This window comes from Emiliania huxleyi (genome assembly GCF_000372725.1).
Source record: "Emiliania huxleyi CCMP1516 unplaced genomic scaffold EMIHUscaffold_97, whole genome shotgun sequence".
Lineage (NCBI taxonomy): Eukaryota > Haptophyta > Isochrysidales > Noelaerhabdaceae > Emiliania > Emiliania huxleyi.
This window is the reverse complement of record NW_005194814.1, coordinates 421,746-436,517: the sequence shown is the minus strand read 5'-3', so window position 1 is coordinate 436,517 and position 14,772 is coordinate 421,746. Positions and strand designations below refer to the sequence as shown.

The 14,772-nt window shown below is 69.4% G+C and overlaps 4 protein-coding genes across 4 annotated transcripts in view; 1 reads left to right on the top strand and 3 right to left on the bottom strand.

The window, feature by feature from the left end:
- The window catches only part of EMIHUDRAFT_221579 (hypothetical protein), a gene marked incomplete at both ends in the record, with an annotated part of 5,670 nt that extends 1,596 nt beyond the window's left edge, over positions 1–4,074 (bottom strand). Inside the window, 8 exons of the mRNA XM_005756494.1 lie at positions 26–235; positions 587–1,213; positions 1,415–1,513; positions 1,766–1,952; positions 2,022–2,190; positions 2,220–2,691; positions 2,767–2,880; positions 3,106–4,074. Of these exons, the coding sequence (XP_005756551.1) occupies positions 26–235; positions 587–1,213; positions 1,415–1,513; positions 1,766–1,952; positions 2,022–2,190; positions 2,220–2,691; positions 2,767–2,880; positions 3,106–4,074 (2,847 nt within the window). The remainder of the gene's footprint in view (positions 1–25; positions 236–586; positions 1,214–1,414; positions 1,514–1,765; positions 1,953–2,021; positions 2,191–2,219; positions 2,692–2,766; positions 2,881–3,105) is intronic.
- A 148-nt stretch (positions 4,075–4,222) lies between these two features.
- EMIHUDRAFT_221578 (hypothetical protein) lies at positions 4,223–5,513 on the bottom strand (the record flags this gene model as incomplete). Its single annotated transcript, XM_005756493.1, has 6 exons — positions 4,223–4,267; positions 4,439–4,468; positions 4,548–4,710; positions 4,913–4,937; positions 5,068–5,341; positions 5,412–5,513. The coding sequence occupies 6 exons, from the start codon at positions 5,511–5,513 to the stop codon at positions 4,223–4,225; spliced, it is 639 nt and encodes a 212-aa protein (XP_005756550.1).
- A 1,519-nt stretch (positions 5,514–7,032) lies between these two features.
- EMIHUDRAFT_69246 (hypothetical protein) lies at positions 7,033–7,314 on the top strand (the record flags this gene model as incomplete). Its single annotated transcript, XM_005756492.1, has 1 exon — positions 7,033–7,314. A coding segment is annotated over one exon (282 nt), but the record flags the coding sequence as incomplete, so codon positions are not given.
- A 218-nt stretch (positions 7,315–7,532) lies between these two features.
- Positions 7,533–11,665, bottom strand: EMIHUDRAFT_221576 (hypothetical protein; the record flags this gene model as incomplete). Its single annotated transcript, XM_005756491.1, has 10 exons — positions 7,533–7,942; positions 8,334–8,449; positions 8,517–8,551; positions 8,789–9,000; positions 9,124–9,250; positions 9,377–9,497; positions 10,750–10,772; positions 10,843–11,037; positions 11,120–11,188; positions 11,264–11,665. The coding sequence occupies 10 exons, from the start codon at positions 11,663–11,665 to the stop codon at positions 7,533–7,535; spliced, it is 1,710 nt and encodes a 569-aa protein (XP_005756548.1).
- Between the last annotated feature and the right edge of the window lie 3,107 nt (positions 11,666–14,772).

The following is a 14,772-nucleotide window of genomic DNA, read 5'->3' as shown; positions in this document are numbered from 1 at the left end:
CCGGATCGGCGAGGTAGACTGCGACCTTTGCGTCGATGCCCGCAACGGTGGCCTTGGGGAGAGACGGCCGCTCTCGCCACGTCAGCCACGCGGAGAAGGACTCCTTCTTGATGTCGAGCAGGCGGTAGAGCTGCGCCTGGCCCACCCCGCGCGCGACCATCAGCTGCTTGATTTCGGTCACGAGCTCCGAGTGGTCGCGGGACGCCGCTGCATGCTGCCACTCGGACGCCACGGCCTCTGACTCCGCTGCCAAAACCTTTGCCGCCGACGCCTCCAGGCGCAGCCGCTCCGCCTCGGCAGCCGCCGCCTCGGCAGCCGCCGCCTGCTCCGCCGCAATCCTCGCCCCCTCAGCCGGCGCCTCGGCAGCCGCCGCCTCGGCCGCCGCCGCCTCTGCCGTGTCCCTGGTGTCTTGGCACCGCGTTCCCGGCGGTGTAGGCGTCGGGCGAACAGTCGAAGCAGTACGTGAGTGGGCAGGTCATGCTGGGAGCGGGAGGGGGCGGGTGAGGGAAGGGGTGAGAACGAGAGGGGGAGGGGTGGGGGATGGCGCGCTGGGGACGCCGCACCAGTGGAACAGCTGGCCTCCGACTTGCGACGACTTGCGGTCGCACTCCCAGCACGAGTGCCACGGGCAGTGCCACGTCCCCTTCGGGACCGCGCTCAGGCCCACGCACGCGAGGTGGTACATGCGTGGGCAGACGGTGCACTCGAGGAGCTCGCCGCCGTCGCCGCAAGCGAAGCAAAAGTCGTCGTGCTGCAGCGCGACGCGCGCCTTGCCTGGCTGGTGCAGCTTCGCGGGTGGCGAGAAGCGGTCGGGCGCGGCTGCCTTGCGCTTCCGCCCCTCGCGGGGCGCCTCCACCGTCTCGGTCGCCGACGCCGCAGCCTTGGCGGAAGCCAGTTCTGCGCGCGCCTTGACGGCCGCGGCTGCCTGCGCCTGCGCGTTTGCCGGATCGGCGAGGTAGACTGCGACCTTTGCGTCGATGCCCGCAACGGTGGCCTTGGGGAGAGACGGCCGCTCTCGCCACGTCAGCCACGCGGAGAAGGACTCCTTCTTGATGTCGAGCAGGCGGTAGAGCTGCGCCTGGCCCACCCCGCGCGCGACCATCAGCTGCTTGATTTCGGTCACGAGCTCCGAGTGGTCGCGGGACGCCGCTGCAGGCTGCCACTCGGACGCCACGGCCTCTGACTCCGCTGCCAAAACCTTTGCCGCCGACGCCTCGAGGCGCAGCCGCTCCGCCTCGGCAGCCGCCGCCTCGGCAGCCGCCGCCTGCTCCGCCGCAATCCTCGCCCCCTCAGCCGCCGCCTCGGCAGCCGCCGCCTCGGCCGCCGCCGCCTCTGCCGTGTCCTTGGTGTCTTGGCACCGCGGCGCGTCGCTCGATGCCGCCCCCTCCTCCCCGGCCTCGTCGACATTGTCCACCTCGTCCTTGACGTTGGCGGGCTTGGCGGCGTCGAGCAGCGCGTCGTACTCCTCGGCGGTGAGCGGAGGCGCCTCCTCCGCCGTGGGGTCAAAGACGGCCTGCGCGGAGAGGGAGGAAGGGGTGAGGGCGGCGGTGAGGGCGGCGGTGAGGGCGGCGGCGAGGGCGGCGGCGAGGGCGGCGGTGAGGGCGGCTGTCTTGAGTGCAGGCAGGCAGTGGGGAGGAGAGGGCGGCGAGGAGGGAGAGAGGGTGGCAGAGGGCGCCTCGGCGCCGTGCGAGAGCATCTTGTACAGCTCCGCCATCGACAGCTTGCCCAAGTCGCTCGAGTCGTCGCCCTCGTCGAGGAGCGCCACGCCGGCGCCGCCCTCGCCCTCCTTCTTGATGACGAGCGCGTCGAGTAGCAGCTTCTGGCGCGCGCGGCGCAGCACGCGCTCCTCGAAGCTCGACGGGGAGATGAGCCGGTAGATCTTGACTTGCTTCGTCTGGCCGATGCGGTGCGCGCGGTCCTGCGCCTGCAGGTCCACCTGCGGGTTGTAGCACCTGCCAGAGCGCGGAGGAGGTTCGGAGGAGCCGCCGTGTGGCTGCGCGAGGAGGGGCGAGGTCTCGCACGTGTCGTACAGAACCACCACGTCGGCGGTGGCGAGGTTGATCCCCTGCCCGCCGGCGCGCGTCGAGATGAGGTACAGAAAGGCGCTCGAGCCGTCCTCGTTGAAGGAGCGCATGTCCATCTCTCGCGCGATGCGGTTGGTGGTGCCGTCGAGCCGGAAGTAGGCCGAGCCTACGCGGGACATGTCGCGGACGCGTCACGGACGCGCCACGGTTCGGACGCCGGTGTGCAGTCGCGGTCCGCGCCAAGGTCGCCCCACCGGTAGCGCGCGTACTCCTCGAGGACGTCGAGCGACAGCGTGTACTGCGAGAAGATGAGCGCGCGGCTGCCCGCCGCCTTGCACCGGCGGAGGAGTCGGTCGAGCATGGCGAGCTTGCCTATGACGGGACGGAGCCGCGGGCGTCTTGGGACGTGCCCCACCGTGTCGGAGGCCCACGGGCGGAGAGTTCTGCCGGACGAGGCCACGAGGCTCTCTCCAGTCAGCCCTCGCAGCGCGGCCTCGTCCTGCCGCGCCGCCGCCGACAGGTGCGAGTTGTCTGTCGGCGGGAGCTTGATGAAGGACGAGCCCGCAGCGGCGGCGTGCTTGGCGGCGGCGGCGGCGCGGTCGCGGTCGAGGGTGAGCGCGATGGCCTTGGGGTGGTTCACGACCTTCTGCAGCTGCATCAGCCGAGACTGCAGCTGCGCGAGCGAGAGCAAGCCGTCGCCGTCAGCAGCACTGCTGCTGCCGCCGCCGCCGCCGCGGGTCACCGACCCGAGTAGCTGGCGGTACCACGAGCGCTGCAGCGGCGTGAGCGGCGGCTTGAGCACGAACTCGACCTTTGGGAGCAGCGACGTCTCGACCTCGGACTTGACTCGCCGGACCTGCAGGGACGGCGCGCGGGACGCGTCTCTCTCTCTGCCGCCCCTCCCCCCCCCCCCCCCCGCCTCCGACGCGGCGCGGCGCACCATCATGCTCTCGAGGAGCGCGCGGGCCTGCGCGACGGCGGAGCGGTCGAGGTTGCCTGTGTGGGACACGTCATGGACTTGTCACGGACATGTCCAGGAAGTGTCGGCGGAGCGGTCGCGGTTGCCGTCGTCGAGCCCGACGGAGGCGGCGGCGTCGAACGCGGAGGAGGAGAGGGTGTTTGGGATGACGTATGCGAGGAGCGCCCAGAGCTCGTGCAGGTTGTTTTGGAGGGGCGTGCCGGTGAGGAGGAGGCGGAACGGGATGGGCAGCCGCGCGAGGCTGGCGCAGAGCGAGGATGCCTCGTTCTTGAGGCGGTGGCCCTCGTCGATGGTGACGGTGTGGAAGAGGAAGGCCTCGGAGAAGAAGGCCTCCTCGGCGCGCAGCGTGTCGTACGTCGTCAGGTAGACGTCGTACTCGGCCTGCAGCACCGCCGGCGACGACAGTAGCCGCTCCCGCTCGCTCGCGGAGCCGTGCACCTTGACAAAGGAGAGCTGCGGCGTGAAGCGCTTGAGCTCGTTGGCCCAGTTCTGCAGCACGGCGAGCGGCGTGATGACGAGGTGAGGGCCCGGCAGCTTCGCCGCCTTGAGCGCGGAGAGGAAGGCGAGCGTCTGGATCGTCTTGCCGAGCCCCATCTCGTCGCCGAGGATGCCGCCCGTGCCGAGCGAGTACTGGCGCAGCAGCCAGTTGACGCCGTCGACCTGGTAGGGCCGGAGCGTCGCCTGGATGAAGGGCTCGCGCGGGCCGAGCACGATCGGCTTGGACTGCGCGGCGAGCACCGCCTCGCCGCCCGCCGTGAGCTTGGCGAGAGCGTCCGGCGTCACAAAGGGAGCGATCGCGGTGCGAGACTTCTCGAAGAAGCCCGCAGCACGCGAGCGGAGCGAACGGTGGACAGCGCGCACAGCGGTGATGCGTGATTGGTGCGAGGACGACCGACTGTGCGAGCCCTCGCAGCCGGTGCAACGCCACTCCTTGAGATTCTCGGGCCACGCCCGAAGGCCCGCGCAGTTAAGGTGGTACTTGGCCTTGCAGCCTCGGCACTTGATCAGGTCGTCGTGCGACTCGGCGTCGCCGCGGCACACGGCACACCAGTCGTGAATTCGCGCCGCCATTAGTGCGATGGCCAGTAGATGCGCGCGCGAGCTGAGGAAAAGAATTCTTGAGCTAAGCCTCTGAGGAAAAGAATTTTGGAAAACAATACAGGTTCCTCTCGAGGAAAAGCGTCCGCTGGGACCTCCTGAATCTTACCGCGACTTGGTCTCACTTGATAACACCCTGCTCATCCGACATTACTCCCCGCGAGGCCTGCTCTGTCCTCACCTCTGGCGCTCCCGCAACGGCGGCTGCAGCTCGGAGGCTTTCGAGGAGTTTGCCACTCGCCGCGGGCGCTTCGGCGGATGCGGCCGCGGCGGGTGCGGCCGCCGCGGGCTCGCAGCGGGCGCGCGCGAGCGAGAGGTTGTGGCGCAAGCCGTCGACGTACGGCACGATGGCCGACGAGAGCAGCTCCTGCGCACAGGGCCAGGCCAGGTAAACGCCTCCGCACCCTCGTCTCCACGCCCTCTCTCTCGCCTCTCGGACGTCCCACCTGCGCGCGGGACACGAGCGGCGCGCACCGCCCCTCGAGCTCTCCCGCGGAGAGCGGCGGCGGCGGCGGCGTGGAGACAACCTCGAGCCGCCGCAGCGCGAGCGCGAGCTTGTCCTCGCAGTCCGACACTGAGAGCTTCGTCTCGACGACAGCGGAGCGGAGCCTCGCCGCCTCCTCCGCGCACTCGCCGCCGCCGCCGCCGCCGCCGCCGCCGCCGCCGCCTTGGCGGCTGAGCGCCCGGATGGCGCGGCACAGCCTCGCCCAGTCGGGCAGTGCCTGCTCACGCCGCACGGTGTGAAGAGACGCCGTCCACACGCGGCACAGCTCTGCCGCGTCGCTGGCGCAAGGCTGCCGGACATCGGCACCAGCCAGCATCCTCGAGGGCGAGGCCTGAGGAGCAGGGGAGGCGCGCCAGCCTAAGAGGTCCGCCCTAGCCTTCCCAGCGAGGAGGGTGCCAAATCTGTGTGGGTGGGTGGAGGGAGAGAGGCGGCGTTGAATTCGCGCGTCCTACCGCCAGCACCTTCGGCGAGCTCTGCCCGGACCAGCTCGGCCTGGTCGGCGAGGAGGCCTGCCGCTCCGCCAGCCTCCTCGTCGGCGCCACCCGCGTCCGCCATCGCGCGCAGCGCCTCACGAACGGCCGCGCGCACGGCCGCTGGAGCCAGGGCTGCTGCGCTGGCGCTGCACGCGCGCTGCTCGAGGTCATGGCGCTGGCGCAGGCGGCGCGCCTCGTTATGTGCGTGCCGCGCCTCGCTCTCTAGCCGCTCGACCTCTCGCTCGAGCGAAGTCGTGCGCGCCTGCAGTCGTGTGAAGACGGCTGGCGTGACGATGGCCGGCGACCACGGCTCGCTTGGGTGCTGCGGTGACCTGCGCGCGCGATGCCGCTCCGGCGATCTGCTGGTGCTGCTGCGTGACGTAGAGGAGGACGAGCGACAGGACGACCACCATGCCCGAGGTGGGCCGCAGCATGTGTCGGTTGTGTTCGCCGGTGAGGAAGTTGGCGGGCGGCAGCCACCGACCACCGACACACGTGGTGGCCGGGCTTAGCGCCAGAATATTCCAGCCTGATCCGTTTCGTTCACGTGTGTTTCTCACGATCTTAACTGAGCCCGGGGGCTCAGTTAAGATCGTGAGAATATTCACTCGATTCAGAAGTGCCGGCCCAGCGAGCCGTCTCATTACCAGGTTGCAACCTTAGTCTCGCACTGTGCTGTGAACGCTGGTACGTGTTTCGCCCGTCCCTGCCTGTGTCCGTCCACGTCGCCCGTCGGCAAAGCCGACGACCTATGGTGCAATACACGCCGCTGGTTGGGGAGGACGCGCCGCTCGATGCTGCGACGGCGCTGGCGATGCGGCTTCCTGCACGCGGTCCCGGCGGGCAGGCGTGGCCCACAGCTCTTCGGCTCGCTCCGCTCGCCGGCGAGTTGGTTGGTTGCTGGCAGCACCCCAGCACCGGGGGGTCCTGAGAGCTGCTGGTTGCCGCTCTGTTCACAGCACAGTGCGAGACTAGGGTTGCAACCTGGTGAGGAGGAGGCGGCGGCGGCGGCGGAGGCGGTGGCATTCCGGGCCAAGCGCGCGGCCCGACGGCGGGCGGAGCTCGTTGCTGAGGGCGAGGAGATCGGGGAGGAGCTGAAAGCCTCCGGGCTGGTCACAGCCTGGAGCGAGGCCCGTCCCGGCGAGCCTGGATACGCGGACGAGGACGGGGTGCCGGTGTACCGCGAGCCTGGCCCGCAACGCCACACGTACGTCGTGCTGGAGCTGCGGCCGCAACGGTCGAGCAGGGCCAGGCGCAACGCGCAGCAGAAGTCGGGGCGCGCGCGCGCCGATTCGCGGGCGGCCGGGAGGGCGCTCCTGCTGTCGTCGGACGCTTACCTCCAGCTGGCCGGGCGGGTCGCCGTGTGGAGGGAGCAGGTGGTGCGGGTCATGGAGGCGGACGCCCAGGAGGCGAAGGCGGAGGCGAACGCTCGGCAGAAGGAGCGCGTCGCTGCCATCCTCGCGGGCACGGACGCTGCGGGCGCGGGCGCGGGGGTGGAGGAGGCGCTCAATTGCTGGGAGGAGGGTGCGTACGAAGCGGAGACGCTGGAGGCGCTCGCCGAGTTCGGCGATTGAGCGCCTCCCTCTCTCTCCGGCTGCGCACCCGACCGGTGCGGCCTCCGAGTCGGCGTCTAGCGCGCGCGATAAGGTTTTTGCTCGCCTTCCCTGGGACCCCGTGTTGCATGTCACTGTCATCACTGTGCGATTTCGGGGCCCGGGGTTGTGCGTTTACGTGAAAAGACGGCTCGCAGGCCCGGCCACCCGGGCCCGCTCTTTCTCCCTCGCTTCAACGAGATGGCGGACGAGACGACTGCGGTCGTGCCGCACGGGGACCGGCGGCTGCGCGCGTGCATGGTCACCGGGCTCGTAAAGACGGAGGAGCAGGCGGGCGCCCCTTCGCGCACGCGCCACCACACATACACACCTGCGCTCACAACCGCCGTGCGCTCGCCTGCAGTGGGTGCGAGATGGGAGCGAGAACGTGCCGTTTCTGCTGTCACCGAACGAGCGGGAGATTGTCTTCGAGGTCACGTCGCCCAACTTTGACGGCCTGGTGGCGATGATGAAGCCGGACGAGTCGTGGGTCGCGCGCTGGCAGGGCATCACGACGTTCGTCCCGGGGTGCTACGCGCTGCGGGTGCGAGGGACGCTGCCGGAGCAGCACCGACAGACGCTCGAGGAGAACGGCGCCAGATACCACAATCTCGACGACACATCCGCGATGAGGCCGGAGTAGCACATGTCGCGTACAGAGCTGTGTTGTCGGGCTCGCGGAGTAGGTTTTACAGCAAGGTTTTTGGCAAGAGATCACACCCGCTGCGGACGACTGCCACACGCCTCCCCAAGCTGCTTTCTACCCGCGGCGTCACCAAGGGCCACTTTACGTATACTCTCCTGTCTCTCCCCGCGCGGTCGCCCCCCGGAGCTCTCTCGCAGTCTCGGCCTTCAAAGTGTTCAGTCGTCGCCGCGCCCGTACTGGGCCTCCAGCCGCGCGCGCAGCCGCAGCGCGTTGAGGAGCGTCGCCCACTGGCCGAGAGCGCGGCGGCGCAGCTTGCGCGACAGCTTGTCCTCCTCGGCCTCGGCGATGCCCGCCGCCGCCTCGACCAGCAGGGGCGCGGCCTCCTCGCACACGATCACCCCGTCGAACCGCGGCACCGACCGGCCGTCGCGAAAGTCGAAGCCGACCATCGCGGGCGCGCAATCGACGCCCAGCTTCTTGGCGGCAGCCGCGACGTGCGGCGCCCTGAGCCACTTTGTGCCGAGCGGCAGGTGCTTCTCGGACCACATCTCGACGTGCCCCCGCTCCGACCGAGGTACCACCCCGCCGATCGCCGCGGGAGGCTCGTAGGCGTACGTCTGCCACTCTGCGTACAGATCGAGCGCCCCCTCGCCGCCACCGCCCTCCGCCCCGCACCCACCCTCCCCCTCCGCCGGCTCATCCTCCCCGTCGCACTCCTCGCCTCCGTCACCTCCGCCTCCGCCTCTGCCGCCGCCGTCCGCACTCCGCCGCCCGCCGCCCGCAATCGGCGCCTTGCCCCCGCGAGCCGCGCCCCAAGGCGGGCCTCCTCCTCTGCCCCTGCCGCCGCCGCCCCTGCCGCCGCCGCCCCTGCCGCCGCCGCCCCCGCCGCCGCCGCCCTTTGGGACGCGCTTGAGCGGCGCCTGCGCCGGCAGGAGGCAGCGCGCTTGCCGGAACCATCGCTCCTACCAGTGGGGAGGCTCGAAGGTTACGGCGCCGGGAAGCCTCCTTCCCCTGACCTTCTCGGGGCCGCCGTTCCTCGGTCATCAGCCGCACGACGGAGGCGCGCGGGTAGACCCTCTCCCCCTTGAAGAGGCCGACGAACGGCGTGTCGGACGGGTGCAGCACCTCATACCTAGTCGGGGCACTCCGCCGTCCGGTGGCACTCAGCAAGTATCGGGGTCGGGTGCAGCGCCTCGCACCGGCCCAAGTCGCGCTCGAGCACGTAGTGCGCGTCCTGCACACCGGGGGCGCGGGCCGTGAGCAGGAGGGGGGGAGAAGCGGGCCAGCGTCTCGCTGCAGGCGGATCCTTCTTGAAGGCGGCGAGCGACGACGGCATCGGCTGCGACCTCAGCCGAGACCGCACCTCGGCCGCCTCGGCGGCGGCGGCTGCAGCGGCGGCCGAGGTGGACGGCCCCGCGTGGCTCGCGGCGGGGGCGGCGGCGTCGGGCGGTAGGTCTGCAGTGAGGTCGACAGGGTCTCGACTCGTTGCGCCGCGAGCCAGCGCCTCCCGCTCCTCTGCCCGCCCCTCCTCTCCGCCGCCGGCTCGCGCCTCTGCGCCGGCGCCGCCTCGCCGACTGAGGGCGAGCGCCGCCTCCCACCACTCGTGCGACGTGCGGACGGCGCGGCAGGCGGCGTAGTCAGGCACGTACCGCACCGTGACGTCGACGGCGGACTCGTCCTCGCCTACGGGGAGGGGGGCGGCGCCCGTGGTCAGGCCCGCGGTGAGAGACCACCGGAGGGGCCACCCACCCTCTCGCCCCAGCCTGCCCACCCCTCACACCCACACCCACACCCCGCGGTGCGCACCGAAGCCGACGATGTACGCGCGCGCGGCGAGGGCGCGGCCAGACACGCGCGCGGAGAGGATGGCCTCGGGAGTGTCGACGGCGGGGGCGCTCGGCTTGAAGAAGGGGTCCAGGGCGACCCACCGACCCTCGCGCGGGAGATACACCTGGAAAGGGGGGCGGGGGGGGCGCCGCGCTGAGAAGCGCTGAGAGGCGCAGCCCGCCAAATCTGCTCTCCCGGGGCGGCGGCGGCGCGCCTCGGCCCAGCACGGAACCTGGTGCGGAGGCTTGGCCGTCCTCACCGCCCCCGAAGCGGCCTTCCCGCCGCCGCCGGCCGCCTTGGGCTTGGGCTTGGGCGGCGGCTTGCGCGGCGGCGGCTGCAGCGCGACCACCAGCCTCGCCGTCAGCCCGCGGCTGCGGAGGAGGCCGAGAACGACTAGCAGCTGTTGCGTCGCTGTCGCGCGGCGCGTCGCCAGCGCCTCCTGCAGCGAGCCGCGCGCGACGTCGCTCTCGCCACCGCCGCCGCCGCCGCCCGTCCTCGTGCTGCTGCTGCCGCCACCCCCGCTGCTGCTGCTGCTGCCGCCGCCGCCGCTGCTGCTGCTGCTGCCACCGCCGCTGCTGCTGCTGCCGCCGCCGCCGCTGCTGCTGCCTCCGACACGCTCCAAATTGCCGCGCAAGAGGGCGAGGTTGGCTCCGGCGTCCGTGCGCACCCTCCACCTGCCGAGCTTGGAGTCGAAACGGACGACGGTCGCCTCGCGCCTGCCGCCGCCGGACGCGGACGCGTGGTGAGGCGAGTGAGGGGGGGGAGGCGGCGGGGCGGGGGAGCGAGCAGGAGGGCGGAGAACGGAAGGGGGAGAGGGGAGGGCGCGAGGGCGCGAGGGCGCGAGGGCGTGAGGGCGTGAGGGCGGGTGCACCCGTTCAGCTCCGGCTTGGAGGAGATGCCAACCACGCGCACGCGCTGCTGCGGAGCGAGCTCCTACAGCCGAGAGGAGCCCCCCAAGTGCAGCCGAGAGGCAGACGCTGCTGCTCAGCCCGCCCCTCGCGCCTCCGCTTCCCCCTCCGCCTCCCTCCCCTCCCCGCCGCCGCTCCCACCGGCGGTGCCGCCGCCGCCAGCCTCGGCGGGCCGCAGCAGCGCCGCTGCGTGCGCCTCGTGCGCCAGCTCCGCCTGTCCAAGCCAAAGCGCAGCCTCGTGAGGCGGTCGCTCTTCCGAGACGCGCGCACCCGCTGGTGGCGATAGAGGGCGAGGGCTCGGTGGCGGTGGCGACGGCGGCGGCGGGCTCGGCGGTGGCGGGCCGGGAGGCGCTGGCGAGGGTGGCGGCGGGCTGGGCGGCGGTGAGAGGGCGAGGGCGCGGAGGCGGGAGGGTGGGAAACGGCGCGCGCGCCAGCCGCTCACGCAGCGCCGAGCCGCGCCCGGGAGGAGGAACGAACGCCCGCGGCCGCCCCCGCCGCGACTCGTGGCGCGCGGCTCAGCTCCGCCTCGACGGCGCCCACCTTTTGGACAAGCTGGCGGACGCGTCGTGGACGTATCGCGGACAGCTGCCCCTCTGCCTCAGCCGCTGACCGCCGCCGCCGCCCAGTCTGGCGCGCCGGGCTCGCGGCCGAGGTGCAGCAGCGAGAGGAGCAGCCACCGCCGCTCGATGAGCCGCACCGGCCCTGCGGCGCCGTCGCCGCCTGCAGGCGTGGGCGTGTCGCGGGCGCGTGTCGCGGGCTTGTCGCGGGCGTGTCGCGGGCGTGTCGGGACTGGCGCGCCCGTGGTTCCGGCTGCTGGGCAGTGCGGGGTGCGGCGCGTGCCGTGCGTCGCGGCGTCGAAGCAGGAGGGCAGCCACGCGAGGATGCGGCGGAGGCCGGCGAGGTCGAGCCGCCGCGGCGCCGAGGCAAGCGCGAGGTCGGGCGGGAGGAGCGAGAGGAGGAGCGAGTGCAACAGCGGCTCCGACGCCTGCAGGCGCGAGACGCGGCGATGGGCCGAGTGAGCACCGTCGCTCTCGCGGCTGCAGACGGCCTCCGCGCTGCGACGGCACCTGCTGCGAGAGCTGCACGCCGTGCGCCAGCCAGCACTGCAGCGCCACTCGGTGCACCACCTCAAACGCCTAGGCAAGAGACTTCCGGGAGGGTCGAGGTACGGCCTCGACGAGGCGATACCGACGCAGCCTCCTGTCGTGCACCTCGCGCCGGCGCTGCCCCTCTTGACGCTCCGCCTGCTTCGCCGCCTTGAGCAGCAGCCGCTGCCTCCGCTCCTCCTCCGCTGAGAGGATCGTCTTCAGACCGGGATCTGCCGCCGCAGGTGCGCCCACGGGTCCACCGGGCCGGTCCTCGGCGTCGAGCATCAAGGTGAGGTTCCCAGTCGGCATCATCAATGTGTGGGCGGCGTCCGGCGCAGGGGCGACGCCATCCGCACCGCCGGCGTCCTCCCACATGTCTTCATCGTCGACCTCGTCCTCTATGTCCTCTCCGTCCTCTCCGTCCGCCTCCTCGCCACCCTCGTATGCACCCGTTTGCTCTCCGGAGAGCAGCCAGGTGGACGCATCCAGGCGTTGCCGCTTGACGCCCGAGTCGACGAGACTCATGCACTACTGCTAGAACACTCTTCACTCACAACGCTACGGCGCATCGAGCGGCGCAGAGTGGTTAAAGAATTTCCAGGTCCTGGTTAAAGAAATCCTTTTGCCCTTAGGCGGAGAACGACGAGAGTGGGACGACCGCGAGGTGGCATGGAGGTTGCAGCGAGAATTGGTGAGAAACTGCGAAGAGAGATAAGGCAGACGCCCAAGGGTGGGCGACGGCTAGCGCACCACACTCCTCTCCTTAAAATCCCTGTGTGGTGGTGGCGGCGGCGTGCCGTCCTCCCATCCCTCTCTTCGGATGTCTGTTTTCTTTCTTTCTCTCTTTGATTCGCACCATCGCCCATCGGGCAGATTTTGTATACCGAGGCGGTGCCCGGTGCCGAGCGTAGGCGATGCCCGCAGGTCGGACCGTAAGACAGCAATGTAGGTTTGTACACATCCCAGGGCGCCAGGGGGCGAGAGGCGGGAAGCAGGGGTGGCGTTGCTCGCGTGCAGTGTCGTGGCTCGTGCTGCTGTGGTGGGGAAGAGGCGCGAGAGGGCCGTTCTGGCGGGGGAGCCGGGGCGGAGTCCTGAGTGCAGAGTGCTGAGTGGCTGAAGCCGACGACGACGACGCGCAGTTCACACCATTAGAATTGCTATAAACAGCTAGAATCCGGTCTGGGTGGAAATATGGCGATGACAACATGGCGGCTCCTCACGTGGACGGCTCCGAGCGCCGCCAGCCAATCTCTTTGAGGGCGGCCGCCTCGGTGCGGAGCTCCGCGTCGGCTCTCCGGAGCTCTGACTGGAGCGTCTCGATCGCCGCGAGTTGCTCGGATTCGCTGCACTGCTGGCTCTCGAGCTCGTCCACGAGGCCATCAAACTCGCGGTGCAGCCGCGTCACGTCGGACGCAAAGGAGGCCACCGTCTCGGCGCCCGGCCCCGCTGCCGCGCCCGCCGCGCTCCCGGCTGGGAGCGGCGGCGCCTGCGACTGGAGGTGCCCGATCGACGTGAAGTAGGCCTCGCACATCTCGGTGACCTTGGCGTGCAGTCGGTCGACCACATCTGGCAGTGGCTTCGGCACTGCCGTGTCCGCTGCGCTCGAGGCTCTGTCCTCTACCGCCTCCGCCTCCATCCTCGCCCAAGAGCCGCAAGCCCCATCGTTGATTTTTTCAAAAAAGAATTGCGGGCCGCTCGCACAACACTGGGGCGCGCCCTGGCACTAACACAGGTACACCGTTTGAAATTGGGCCTCTTCTCATGGCGTGCCGTCCTAGATGCAAGTGTTCGAAGAGAGTGGAGGACCTGAGCAACGATATGACTTGGCGGCAAATGATCGCAGTGGGCGTCAGAAGAGTCGTCCTTGCGCGAGGAGAGCTCGATAAACTCGAGGGGCCAAAATATGCCGCGAGGAGGGCAGAGTTGCGCCGAAGGGCGGGAGAAGCCGCGAGAGCAAGGGATCGGCAGCGGCGGCGGCGGCGTCTGTTTTCTTTCTTTCTTTCCGTCCTAGATAATGTGTGTGCTGTGTGGTGCACGCCCTCCGAGCGGGGCGGGGTCTGCCCGTCGGGTTGCTGCCCTAACCCCACCAGGGGTTGTCTGCTCTCTTTATTTGTTTATGCCGTCCTCCCATCCCTCCCTTGGTTTGTCTCTTTTCTTTCTTTCTGCATGCCTCGACTGCATGCCCTGCGAGCGGGGCGGGGTGCGCGCCTCTGTGTTGGTGCGTCGCCCATCCATCTCTTATGGAGATGACGGCTCTTTTTATTAATTACAATCTAATATAGGGAAGTCGGAAGACTGGCGCGCACACACTGGCACTAACAGGTACACCAAAAGAATCGAAAAATCCTCGCAAAGAAGCAAAACAATTTAAGCAAAGGATTCGGGTCTCAGGATTCGGGTCTCAGGGTGCTGAGTAGACCCGGTCGCGGTCCGCTTCCCGGGTCTCCGACGGCGACGCTCGCCCTTTCTGAGAGTCAGTTGTTCTCCTTTCTCAAAAATCACACGTGTCCCGGCGTTATTCGTTGGAGGTGCATCTACCTGCGGAAATCGTGATGTGCGGCTCGGGCTCTGGGGTGGCGCGGGGGCCCCCGGCCCACACCGTGCGCCGCGCCGCAGTGCGGAAACGGGGCTCCGGCTCTACTAGTCTCTACTAGCACCGACTTCCCGAATGATTACGGTTGAGTAGAGGGTAGATTTGGGGAGATCTCGAGGAGTACATACAGATAGACCCTCCAACCATCAGAAAACTCCGACCTGATCGGTCGTACTGACCGCCGACAGATCACTCCGGACAGCAGACAGGCCGACGTCTGCACACGGCCGGCCGGGCGAGAGGCTTGACACGATCCGACCCTGCGACCCTGACGCTGCTGCTCTAGCTATCAGCCATGGACTGCTGACTGCTGCCACAATGTGTGACCGGTGCTGGCCCACTTGGCGGCCTTCCCGGTCAGTGGTGAGGTGCAGTTCAGAGCTGTCGATGGCGCGATGCCGCACTGGTCCCACATTGGTGACACGATATCACCAAGTTTGCCGGTCCAAGAGAGAGGCACCGGCGCTGTCCTGAGAAGGTGCGTGGTCCCTCTTGACTGCCCATGCGCGCGAGGCTGTGTAGGCATAGCCTCGAGAGTGCCAGCAGCCAATCCGAGGCGACGCGCATTGCGTCAGAAGCGTGCACACGATGGAAGGACACCTTCCTACTGGCCGTACGATCAGGTCGTCACTGAATGCTTGATACTAAGGCCGCGAGCTATGCAGGTGATCAATTGTGCATCATGGCACGGTCAGCAGCGCCGACAGGCTGTCGCAAGGCGTGATAGCATCGCCGCAACAGCTTTGGCGCCAACGTGTGACGATTTTTGCCACGAAAAGCGCCGCTGGCTGGAAAAGGGGGGTAACTGGGCGGCCAAATTCACACCTCGCGGGACTACTTATGTTTTCGTAAATGTTGTCGTGGCCCCCCGCTACGTCGCACGAGTGCAACTGGGTAGCGGGGGGCTAAGAAAAAAATCTGAAAAAATCGGCGCCTGCGGCGGGCCATGGGACCCCATCTCCCCCCCGCATGGACACCCTCTGGGGCCCCCGCGCCGGCCCAGAGGGCTCGGGCTGCGGGGGTGAAACTCTTCTTTTGT